The sequence below is a fragment of the Carassius gibelio genome, chromosome B2, assembly GCF_023724105.1.
Source record: "Carassius gibelio isolate Cgi1373 ecotype wild population from Czech Republic chromosome B2, carGib1.2-hapl.c, whole genome shotgun sequence".
NCBI classification, from domain to species: Eukaryota; Metazoa; Chordata; class Actinopteri; order Cypriniformes; family Cyprinidae; genus Carassius; species Carassius gibelio.
The window spans coordinates 26,827,020-26,839,384 of NC_068397.1; the positions used below are offsets into that span (position 1 = coordinate 26,827,020).

The window sequence follows — 12,365 nt, forward strand, 5'->3', positions numbered from 1 at the left end:
AATAAATTATTAAATATGTAATTAAATAACAAAATACATAACTTAATGCATTAATAAATATTGATTAATTGATTGATTCATTTATGCATGTATGCAATTATTTAGATATTTAAATATCACATTTCCATTTCATTTTCAATCTAACATGCTGACAACCGTAACCCTAAAAATGAAATGTGAAAAAAGAAATATTTTTCAATTTGTATTTAATTATTTAATTATGTATGTAACTATATATATATATATATATATATATATATATATATATATATATATATATATATATATATATATATATATATATATATTATTAAATAATACATTAAAAAAGCCAATTTAAAGCTTTTATGATCACACAAATATATTTTGAAAGATTTTTCCAACTTAAGCTTTAGTTTATATTATATATATATTTGATAATTCAATAAATTATATGTATACTGTAATTATATAACATTATATATTATATAATTATGTATAACACATTTTTTTTCTAGCTTATAAACTGTATGATCACATATATATTTTAAATAACCGTTTCCCCTTGAAAGCTTTCTTGTAGTTGACCTACAGTATGTTTTTGTTTATTTCTTGTAGTATTATTTTTCAGAAGAGGAGCTTGACTGTCGTTGAACTACTATAAATTTTAAGTAGCTTGTATCATGGCTCACTACAGTTGTAAAGTAGATTCTAGCGCTGTACAAGCGCTGTCAAACTCCCAGGACAGACTTGTTTATGTGTAACCCAGAAACTCTGTGTGCAAGGTTTTGGTCAATATCATTCCACGCTGCTCTGGACATGTTTATGTGGATGTTGCACCTGTGTGTGTGTGTGTGTGTGTGCGCGTCCAGGTGAGCAATTTCATGGTGAGAGCCACAGTATTGATTGGAGAGCAGAGGCCTGCTCAATGTTTAATGTGCTCTTTCTGTACTGGCACTATCCTGCATTAAATATTAAAGTCTTAGCCCTGAACACCTTGTGTAAATAGGACAGGCCAAAAGAGACGGCTGGAGCGCTCCGGGGTCGTGGGTCACTGAACTCACCTGCCAGCAGGTGAATGATGAGGCTGTGTCCGTGGTGAAGGTCATAGCTCTGCTGTCACTAAAGCCGTGGAGCTCTTTATTTAGCCAGCTTTATTTAAGAGCCGTGACATCACTCAGGCTCTCAGGACCAAACTTCTGATTAAAACAGACTCTCTGCTTATTGCACTGCAGCTCGCCAGGTTTTGTGACTGGAGTTCTGCTCGGATTTAATGAAACCAGTGAGCTTCTGCTCTAGGAAAGGTGGCTTTTTCTACAGTACATTCACAAATAACAGAGATATATGTACTGTAATCGTGTCTTAGGGATGGAATGAAGATAAACTGCTAAATGAAGCTCTTAAAGGGATAGTTCACCAAAGAGTCAAAATAAAATAAAATAAATATTCTGTCATCATTTACCAACCTGTGGCTGTATGACATTTTTTTTCTTTCTTAGAACACAAAAAGTATATTTTGTAAATGTTTGTATACTTTGCACTGCTTATTTAACCAGAAACTGGTCCTTTATGTTATTATTATTATTATTATTATTATTATTATTATTATTATTATTATTATTCGTTTATTTAATTTATCTTTATTTTATTTTTAATAAAATAAAAATTTTCTATTTTATTTTTAAGTAGTTACATAATCAATTGTATGATAACAAAATATTTACAAAGATTTTTGTCATTTAAATGCTTTAATGTACTTTTATATTTTTAAAAAGATTGTTATTATATTACTACATATTATATGTATCTGTTCACGTTTAATACAATAATAATATAATATTTTATAAAATAATATATAAAATGTATGTTTGCTTATGTAATCTAAAACTCAAAAATATTAATAGCACTGTTAAATGTCATCTTTAGCGAGTCTCAGAATAGATTTTCACAAAATGCTTATTCTTACCAAAATAAATTGTACAACGTAGTGTATGCATTTACTTAATAGAATTTATATACATTCTGCTTTTAGTGTTTGCTTTATTTCCTTATCAGTTTTCATCTATACGATGAAAGTAATATATATATATTTTTTTTTTTTATTGTCCAGACAAACATACATTTTATATATTAAAATGTCCTGATTTGATGTCAGTGACTGAAAACACTGTTGGTTTTGCATCATAACCGATTGCGACATGCCAGGTTTCAGCTGAACACGACGGGTGCGGGGAAGGGAAAAGAAAAAATGTTCAGTGAAGCTCTAAAGAAAAAGAGAACAAAAAACAGCAAGCAACCTTGTGTGCAATGACAGAGGTAAAGAGGGTCACCGAGTGTAAATGAGATTGGCTTTACCATTATTCATGAAATATTTGATCTACTCAGTGTGCTCGCACCTTCCCACTCTCTGCTTTCTCTGATGGGCTCCGTTTTGTATCTCTTTGTTAGCGTTTTGCATCCTAACAAGATTCCATGATCCCTTTGTGCCATTATGCTAATTTATTATAGGCCACATGTTGCATATTAATGAGCTGGAAGCTGATATGACCCTCAAAAAGCATTAAGCTCTGAACCAGCGGCCCGTTCCCCTCACACACACCGAACGAGAGTGATTTCTCAGGAGGAGGATGTATCTCCTGAGGGAGGTAATGTACAGAGGTCCGTCTCCTCTGAGACACCAGCTGCTGGAGGAAGCACACAGCCTGTGCTATTTAGAGCAATTGAATTATGCTGTGTGTGTGTGTGTTTAATAACAGAGCTGAACCACAATGTGTGTGCTGTATTGTGTTTGTGTGTGTGTCTTCTCAGTTTAGGCATTTTATATCTCCAGTAATCACCCCAAGCCCTGCCCACAGCTGTAAAGAGTGTCTCTGATTGGCTACCAGCTCTGCGCTCTCCCAGTTATGTCATTATCAATGAATGATTGATCTTCTGCTTATTATCTCCAACATCTTCAACAGGCTTCATCAATCATCACCGATCAATAACAACAGAATCACTCTTGTTAATGTAACCTTTTTCTCCCAAGTCTCGATTTTGCTGTTCAAATTTCATTTGAAACTTTTTAAGTATCTTGTGACTTTGCTATTTTAATTTATGTTCATTTACATATTTAAGTAGCTTGTGATGATTTTTTCTTTCATTATTATTATCATGATTATTATTATTATTATTTTAAATTAACTTTATTTTTCAAGTAGTTTGAGCTTGCCATTATATTTTAATTGAATTGAATTTAAATATTTGTTTGAGGATGTTTGTGCCTTGTGATTGAGTATTTTATATTTAATGTCTTATTTATATTATTTATTTATTTTTAATTCCTTTTTAGTATGTAGTAGATTGGCATGCTATTAATTTAATATTATTGAAATATATATGTAGCTTTTTATTTTTATTTTTATTTTTTAATTGATTTTAATTTAATTTAATTTAATTTAATTTTCATGAAAGTGAGCTCCCTGTGTAAATTTTAATTATAGGTAGGGTTACCTGTTTGACTGAACAATGTTTGTCGTAAAAATTATACTATTAATATATTAAATACCAGATTTAAAATTGTAATAATATTTCAAAATAACTCAAAATTTTGAGCAGGATTTTTTACTACTAAATAAAATATTCATCACGACTCTCAACTCATCACTGAGTACACTGTGTGGTCTGTTTTAACATTAAACTTGTGCCTTAAAAGATGGAATTTATTTGTTGCCTGCCACTTGGAATCATTAAATATGATTCTAAAAACCCAAGCATGCAGCTCAGGACTGAAAATGTTGACTGCATGCAGAGAATAAACATGGTTAGACAGAGAAATGCTGATTTGAATTGGATTTGTTGTGTTTGAGTAAGTTAACTGGGCATTACCAGCTGCCAGTGACTTAGATAAAAACTTTATGAGCCTTATTGATGCTTTCCCGAAGTGTTTGACGATACGCGTTACCATTCATACGAGTGAGTCTGTGTTTTCTAGATCAGCCGGTGTCGAGTTATTGATGCCGTGGAGGAGAGTGTCACGTTATGGCAGAATTATACATCATGTTATGAATCCATCAGCGGGAGGCTCGAGTGCTTGTCATCTGCTTCTCCTCATCTATCTCAAAGAGAGCGAAGCTTTCTTACTTCATCCTCTCTTTCTTCCTCTTGAAATATAGAGAAACGTCAACGGAGAAGAGTGTATGATTAACTCCAGAGAGAAGGAGAGGAGAGTGGAAATGACAGTTGGCTTCCTGTGCGTAGCGTCGGATTGTTTAGTGGAAAGAGTGGATATTCTTCATCTTTTCTCTCTCCTGTGACATCAGTCGTTACTTAGAAAGCGGGATGCATGGGGATGCAATTAAGTCACGGTGCGTGTGTAGAAACATTTGTGTGTGACAGACCCAGAGGGAAGGGTGGAAGAGACTGCTGTTGGTTGGTTTAGGAGTTGGATGTAGACCTGTTTATACTGATGTGGTTTGACTTCAGAAACTTGTTGTGGTACTTTAACGATGTCATAGTGCAGGAAGCAGAACTGAAGTTAGCGTCATCGGACTGACATGCAGTTTATTTTTCAGAGCCGTTACTCATTATTGCAAAAAGAAGCATAAAACAATATTGCAGGCTGAATACAAATTGGTTACTCAATGAATAACGCGATTAAAGAAAGTGTTTGGACGATTTTAAATTTAGATTTTCTTTCATATGAACTGCTGTGTAGTGTACCTCTTGGAAAGAGAATTTGATGCTAATATTTGTAGTATATCTATCTACTCTTAAATGATCAGATTTGAGAATATTTATTAAGTTACAATTATGGAATAGTTCATTATTTAAAAGGAAGAAAAAAGCGTTGATGTTGCGCATTTAGCTTTTATGGCAAGGAGAAATTGGAGACGAGAATAAAGACTGAAAATCATAATGAAATGAAGAAACTATTAAAATAATTAAATGTATTTATTTACTTATTTAGTTTGAATAAGTAAATAAATACATTTTATTTTTATTGTAAAAAAATGCATTTTGTGTGGATCCCATGAATGTTCTATGATGTTAAATTATATTTATTTCTTTATTTGTTTTGAAAAAAATCTGACATCGGCTGTTCCATTTATTATTTTTTTGCACATACTGTAGGTATAAGGGACACAAATGGCATCTGTTTTGTTGAATTTTGTGTTTTGCTGGTTTGATGTTATCTTTGATGGTCATTGATATTAAAGTCAGGTATCAATCCAGGTTCTCTATCGCTTTCAACCATCTTATCAGTGTTTGGTGGAGTGTGTGTATGTGGATTATTCTCCCGCCTGGTCAAAGATATCTCCATTGATAAGGTCAGACAAGAGCTGACCACTTTAAGGACACAGACAGCTTATCCTATATCCATCTTCAGAAACACAGGGCCACTGCGGGGCAAAAGTGGCTTGGGCAGAGAGTTTGAATTCTAGAGCAATGCTTTTCATTCCTGCCCTCTATTATGCATTCCTCCCTTATCTGAAACACCCAGCTCAGTTAAGATATCACAGTTCGAAATGAACACCTGCAACATACATTTTCCTGATTCCTCATAAAACTTTGTTTTGTGTGCTTTTCAGAAACATTAATGGACACCCGGACCGCCACAGCAGAGCTCGGGTGGACGGCATACCCTTCATCAGGGGTGAGTGTGTGTGTGTGTGTGTGTGTGTGTTTGCATCAACACATGACCTGCAGAACTGCTCAAACTGTGTTAAAACACTTACTGTGTGTCTTTGATTTCTAGAAAAGCACTTTAAACTGAAACCTCCTTCTTTTCACCCTTCAGCAACAGATTACTAGAGAAAGAGACTGAATGCTTTCAGATTAGCTTTAAAATACACCGTAAAATATGTTTGTACTATGGCTGCTGTGTCTGAATGCTGAAATTAAGAGATCAACGTCGCACACAAGCACACAATTCTTTATCTCCCTACCAAAAGGCACAAAGCAAAACCCTTGTTGCAATCTGCATCCACATTTCACTCTGCACATTTAGAAGGACTTAATGACATAATGTGTCCACTTAAAGGAAAGAAAAACACCTCTGAATTGGTCTAAATGTGGTCCGGAGGACAGCGGGCTTCTGTAATGACAGTCGCAGCACTGCTCAACCTGCAGAGAAATATAAAGCTCTCATTGAACCCTCAGTAAGGGCACAAGAGACTGTGTGCTGTCGCAGTGTTTTCCATTCCTCACTGAGCGTCTGTGGAAAGTCATACATGGGTGCTTGTTCGTTCTCTTGATGTTGTGAAATAGAAACGTCTGTTAGCCTGAGAGCACAGCGACTTGGTGATATTTTTTCAGTGTGAGCAAGTTTTTTCAGTATAATCTGTGTGGCCCCTCCCACACTGAAGTCTAGTTGGACTAAAACATTCAGTTCATGTTACTACCCAACTTTAAAACAGATTCTGATGCTCTGTGATTGTTTTCGTAACTTTCTTAATCAAGTGTAAATTAGCCATTTATTTAGTCTTAATCAATTGTAAATTAAATTGTAAATTAAAATGAAGTCAATTAAATTGTATATTAAGAATAAATCTGATTTCTGAAAGTTCGTTGCTTAAAGATGGTCTAAAAATGTATTTGAATTAGATTTTGCTAACTAGTAACAATAACTGGAGTGCTCTATGTTATAGGAATAAAATATTTCTATGATATCCCAGAAGCCTCTCTCTCTGTGTCTCTCTCTGTCTGTCCATTTGACCAGCTGTGCTTTAAAATTAATAATAAAAGTATCAACAGAAACCCACGCGGGCGTATGACACACACGTCTGACAGTGATGGACAGGAAATGTAGCGAGAGGAAATCTATTAGCTCATCATGCTACAGACAGACATATTCCTCTCTCTAATGAGTGTGGTTTGCTGAGGCAAGCGCTCCCATTACTACTGCTCAAGCTGAAGGATTCAACAAACACCAAGTGTTAAACTTTGTCACTTAGTGGTGGAATGTTTTTCATGGAAAAGTATAGATAGTAGTATAGATATTAGATACTGTACAGTTTTATTTTATTTATTATATGTGTCCATTTGAGGTGTCTTTCATGGACAAGCACAGTTTAAATAAATAAAATAAGTACCGTATTTTCCGGACTATAAGTCACACTTTTTTCATAGTTTGGCTGGTCCTGCGACTTATAGTCAGGTGCGGCTTATTTATCAATATTAATTTGACATGAACCAAGAGAAAACATTACCATCTACAGCAGCGAGAGGGCGCTCTATGGTGCTCAGTGCTCCTGTAGTCTACACTGAAGACATAGAGCGCCCTCTCGCGGCTGTAGACGGTAATGTTTCATATTGGTTCTTGGGTCTAAATAAATGCGACTTATAGTCCGGTGCGACTTATATATGTTTTTTATATATGACGTATTTTTGGACTGATGCGACTTATACTCAGGTGCAACTTATAGTCCGAAAAATATGGTAAATAAATACATTTAATTTATTTAATTTTATGTATTTTTTATATTTCATTTTATTAATTAAATTTTTCTATTACCTTTGTTGCTTCATGGTGATGTTTTTATGGATAATGACTACTCACATTTATTTATTTGTTTACATAAATTACATTATATTTGTTTATTTTTTTCCATTAACTTTATCACTTGGTGGTGACATTTTGGCCATGGATAAACACCACTTACATTTATTACAGATAATATATATTATTATACTCATTTTATTTATTTATTTATTTAAACTTTGTCACTTCGTGGCATATTTTCAATGGATAAACACCGCTCACATTTATTTATTTAAAAAATAGTTTATATTATTTGTTTTTATTTATATAAATAATTTAAATTATATAAATATATTTTATTTATTTATTTATTTATTTAATATATTTATATATATTTTTTTATGTAATTGTATTTGTTTATTTTTTCTAGTAAGTTTTTCACTTTATGGTGGTATGTTTCCACTTACATTTATTTCAGATAATGTATATTATTATAGTAATTTTATTTATTTATTAATTGCTTATTCATTCATTCATTCGATATTATAGTTCTTTTCTGGGATCAGTTTTTCCTCTCTATTGCACTATTTACTGTGAAATATTTTGTTTTGCTGAATGGAGTGGTTTTGTCTCTCTCCACTTCTTTTGCGTTTTCTTCCTCTTATCTCTTTTCTGCTCACTTCATTCTCTCTTTTGGGTCACATGTGGAGGTTTAACCCTACTCGTCCTTCACACGCACTATTGATTGCATTCACAATTCATTCACACCATTTGGCGAATTCTCACAGCTGCCCCTCCAGCGCACCCACATCCGTCTTTCTTTAATATGTCTAGCTTTCCATTAGCCCCCCTCTCCTTTTCTCCTAAAGAAATCCCTAAAATCCCCAAATCCTCGCAGACCTCATCCGGCCACTCCTGCTAAAAAGGCTCACGCACGCATCTTGAGCTCGAATGGCCGATTGTTCCCCTCTGTCTCTGCGATTAACTGTCACGCCTGCCTGCCCTGTCCCTCACCCAGAGGTCAGAGGTCGGCTGCTTCTTCAGCAGCCCATATTTAATTCATCATCCCAGTCTGTGTATGTGTGCATGTAATGCTCTCTGGAGACTTAGAGATGTGCTCTTGATTATACAAAGTATGTGCTATACCATGATTCCCCTTTCTGCTGTCACAGCAGTCGTACTTTAGCATGTGTGATCGTATTGATCGTGTGGTCTCTGGGTGATTTAGAAGGGAAAGCGGACACTTGGTCCATATGAATCTGAATTAATTATAAGGGCTGTGTCATGTGAGAGACTCTTAATTGTCACTTTGATATGGCCTTAATTGTTGCACCCTAATGCAACAAGAGCAGTACCACTGGGTGTTTATGACTGCTGCATGTAAACATGGTAAACATATTTAACTGAGTGTGTTTGTATCCTTAACCTACAAACCTAAAAAACTCCCCAAGATGCCTTGTACTAGAGCATCATTATTACATTAGCTTAAAAAAACTACAAACTTTTAGCTTAAACATCAGAAAGGAGCTCAACCCCCGGTGCAGTTTTTTTTTTCTTTTATTTTAATGAAATTAATATACTGCATTTTAGTTGTATTTAAATTGTGTAACTTTAGGGATTTTTTTTAATCATTCTTAATTATGTTTATGGAGTAGTTATAATCAAATTATTACCTGTTAATTAGCATAGACCTGAAAATGACCTGTTAAGTGTCTTTTAAAGAAGACACTTAACAAATTATTGCTGAAGTGGGGAAAATAGGAAAATAGAAAATTAAAGCCATACATCTAAACAAGCTGTGTTCCAAATTTGAAGTTGATATTTAAAAAATGAGCTTTCAGTAAGATTTTGTTTGTGTACAGCTGCAAACGTCTTCACTAGATGAAATATGTTTTCCTTTTGTTTCCAATGCAGACATTTTTGACCATGAGGGCACCAGTGTACCAAGACTGCTTTTTCATTCTTTCCCAGGACCATTTATCACAGTAAAATGTGTATTATTATAAAAGTTTTGCTGTCACTTTTGATGTATTTTATGTGTTTTTGGAGCTCTACTTTTTTTCCCATCAATTGAACACCAAAAGACAATGTTTATAACTCAACTTTTGGTCATTTTTGGAACTTGACAGCTTCCATGCTTTCATTGAATGAAAAAAAAAGTTGACTCATGATTCCCTTCAGTGGTTTCTCTGGATGCACCAATTGAGATGCCTGCTCTGCAGTAAAAAGTCTTTCTGTGTGTGTGTGTATATATGTGTGTGTGAGAGAGAGGTAGATTAAAAAAGGCCTTAATTGAAGTCTACCCGGTCTTTTTGCTCTTCTGTTCTTTTGAAAGCAATTTAGCCCTCCATCCTTCTCTCTGACAAGCTAAACAAGGACGGTCACTATCTTGTGCTGTTTTGTCTCAGCTCAATCACAGCCGTCTATGTGCCTGCAGCTTCTCAGATGCCCTTTGTTCCATTCCCTCTTTATTCATCTTTCATTTTACCCTCTCTTTTTTCATCTCACCCACTCATTCTTGCTTTGGGAAGTCTGTTGCTTGGCCCTACACTGCAAAGAAACATTTTCTTAAATGTGTTTTTTTTTTTTTTCAGTTAGAATAAAACTAAATTGTATTTGTATACACTCTTATTAGAAAGATTTGCCAGTATATTGTTATTTGAAATGCTCACTAAGTCTGCATTTATTCATCAAATCAAAAAATACAGTATAACTTCCAATTTGAATACATTTTAAAATGTAATTTATTCCTGTGAAGCAAAGCAGAATTTTTTGCATCCTTACTCCAGTGTGACATGACCTTTAGAAATAATTCTAATATGATTTGCCGTTAAAGAAACATTTATTATAAACTTTGAAAACTGTTTTTGCTACTTAATATTTTTGTGGAAACCATGATACATTTCTTATTTCAGTATTTTTGATGAATAGAAAGGAACAGCATTTATTTGAAATGGAAATAATTTGTAAAATTGTCAGTGTATTTATGCATACTTACAAAAAAAAAAAAAAATAATAATAATAATAATAATAATAATACAAATGATAAATTAAATAAAGAAACATATTGGCCACAGACTTTAAAACATTAGTGTAGTAAATTGGATGTACAATATGTAGATGTATGTAGCACTGTGCTGTATGTTATAATGTTGTTATTTCTATATGACCTGACCTGCTATATGTGCCACATTTCCACCTCATTAATGAATGTGCAGCCAGAGATTCATTCAGCAGTTAAGCCAGAAGAACTCGCTGTAGCTGCAGACGCCATCTGTCTGTTGAAGAATCAGATTTGAGAAGTGAAGTCCAGACGTTTTATTGATGTCTAAGAGCAGATATTGTACAGACGCAGCATATTTCCTTAGGGACATCCTGCTCTGTCTGTAGAAAAAGGCACAAAAAAACAAACTGGGGGACACACGTATGGTCTGGATATATTTCATCTGTGTTCTTTTTCTCCACCATCTCCACGTAAGGTTTTCCACGTTCAAGAGAAGTGTTTTTTATATTCCGAAAAAAACTAGAAATTCCTTTATTTATTCATGGATACTGTACCTTTAAATTTAAATAATTAGGTTAAATTAATATATATATATACAGTACAGACCAAAAGTTTGGACACACCTTCTCATTCAAAGAGTTTTCTTTATTTTCATGACTATGAAAATTGTAGAGTCACACTGAAGGCATCAAGGGCTATTTGACCAAGAAGGAGAGTGATGGGGTGCTGCGCAAGATGACCTGGCCTCCACAGTCACCGGACCTGAACCCAATCCAGATGGTTTAGGGTTGAGCTGGACCGCAGACTGAAGGCAAAATGGCCAACAAGTTCCAGTCAGAAAATGTAAAAATCTAGAATTTTTAATGTTGTCAGTGTGGACTCATGGTTTATTTTAGGATGAACTCAAGGTTAAGTGTAGTTTTGCACCAAATTATCAAGAGGAAAAGCTAGAGAGTAGGTGGCACTCATGTACACTGTCGTATCTACTTTTACTCTACTGTTCTCCAAAGAGCGATGGCCCACACCATTGCTACATAAAGTGCTATCCCCTCGAACACTTCAGGGTGCAGTACGCGTATGTGTTTTAAAGTGATTTTTCAGTGTTAAGTGCTTTGGGTCACTTAAGAACACAAATGGACCAGAGTGTGCGTTTGTGAAGTCTGCTGCCGATGGACTTGTTGTGAGTTAACACTTAGTGACAAGTGGCAGCGCGCACAGGCTTTCCCCTTCTCTGTGAGAATAGATGTTCCCACTGCATTTTCTGCCTTCAGATCACTTAAGTGGATGAACACGAGAATATCTGCCCTTCTTTCTTGTATATTTAATGTCTTGGTCTCCTTTATACTTAGTAACAGCTCTACGTATACACACTACTCAGCCAAGCCCACTTTGAGGAGGTGATTTAAGGCGTGTCATGTCCTGTCCTAAAAAACAAGACAAGTTTTTCCATAGAGTGTCGCGCTGTGTCTAGTTTCACAGAGCTAAACTTTTGACTGCTGCCATAAACACTGGTCCACTTTGCAGTTTATAAGAACCGACGTGAACAGTAAGGGGGCTTTCACATTTGGTTCACTTGCCCAGTTCCGAACCTGAGTTCGATTGCTCCCCACTCTCCCTTCCCCCATTGGACTGCGTTCATATAATTTAATTTGGGTCTGAACCGTGATTCGTTTGCATCATCAAGCCAGCAGCTGTTTACCCAGTTGCTTGGTAACGGAGCAGGAGAAGGCGGCAAATGCATAACATTCCTTTCTGCACTTTTATATATTTACATTTTTGAACCATTCTTTTTGTTCATAAAGCTTCTTACAAATGTACTGAAAAAGATCTAACGAATGCTGAAGGTGAAAATAAATGAGATATACAGCTCTCTATTTGTAGTCCGTCAGTTACGCTCATCAGGAAGGTGATTGAAACAAA

The 12,365-nt window shown here is 34.8% G+C and overlaps 1 protein-coding gene across 1 annotated transcript in view; it reads left to right on the forward strand.

Annotated features, from left to right (window-relative positions):
* LOC127951469 (ephrin type-B receptor 1-B) overlaps positions 1-12,365 on the forward strand; it is a 204,825-nt gene that overhangs the window by 65,075 nt on the left and 127,385 nt on the right. The window contains exon 2 of the mRNA XM_052549345.1: positions 5,550-5,614. Coding sequence (XP_052405305.1) covers positions 5,550-5,614 — 65 coding nt within the window. The remainder of the gene's footprint in view (positions 1-5,549; positions 5,615-12,365) is intronic.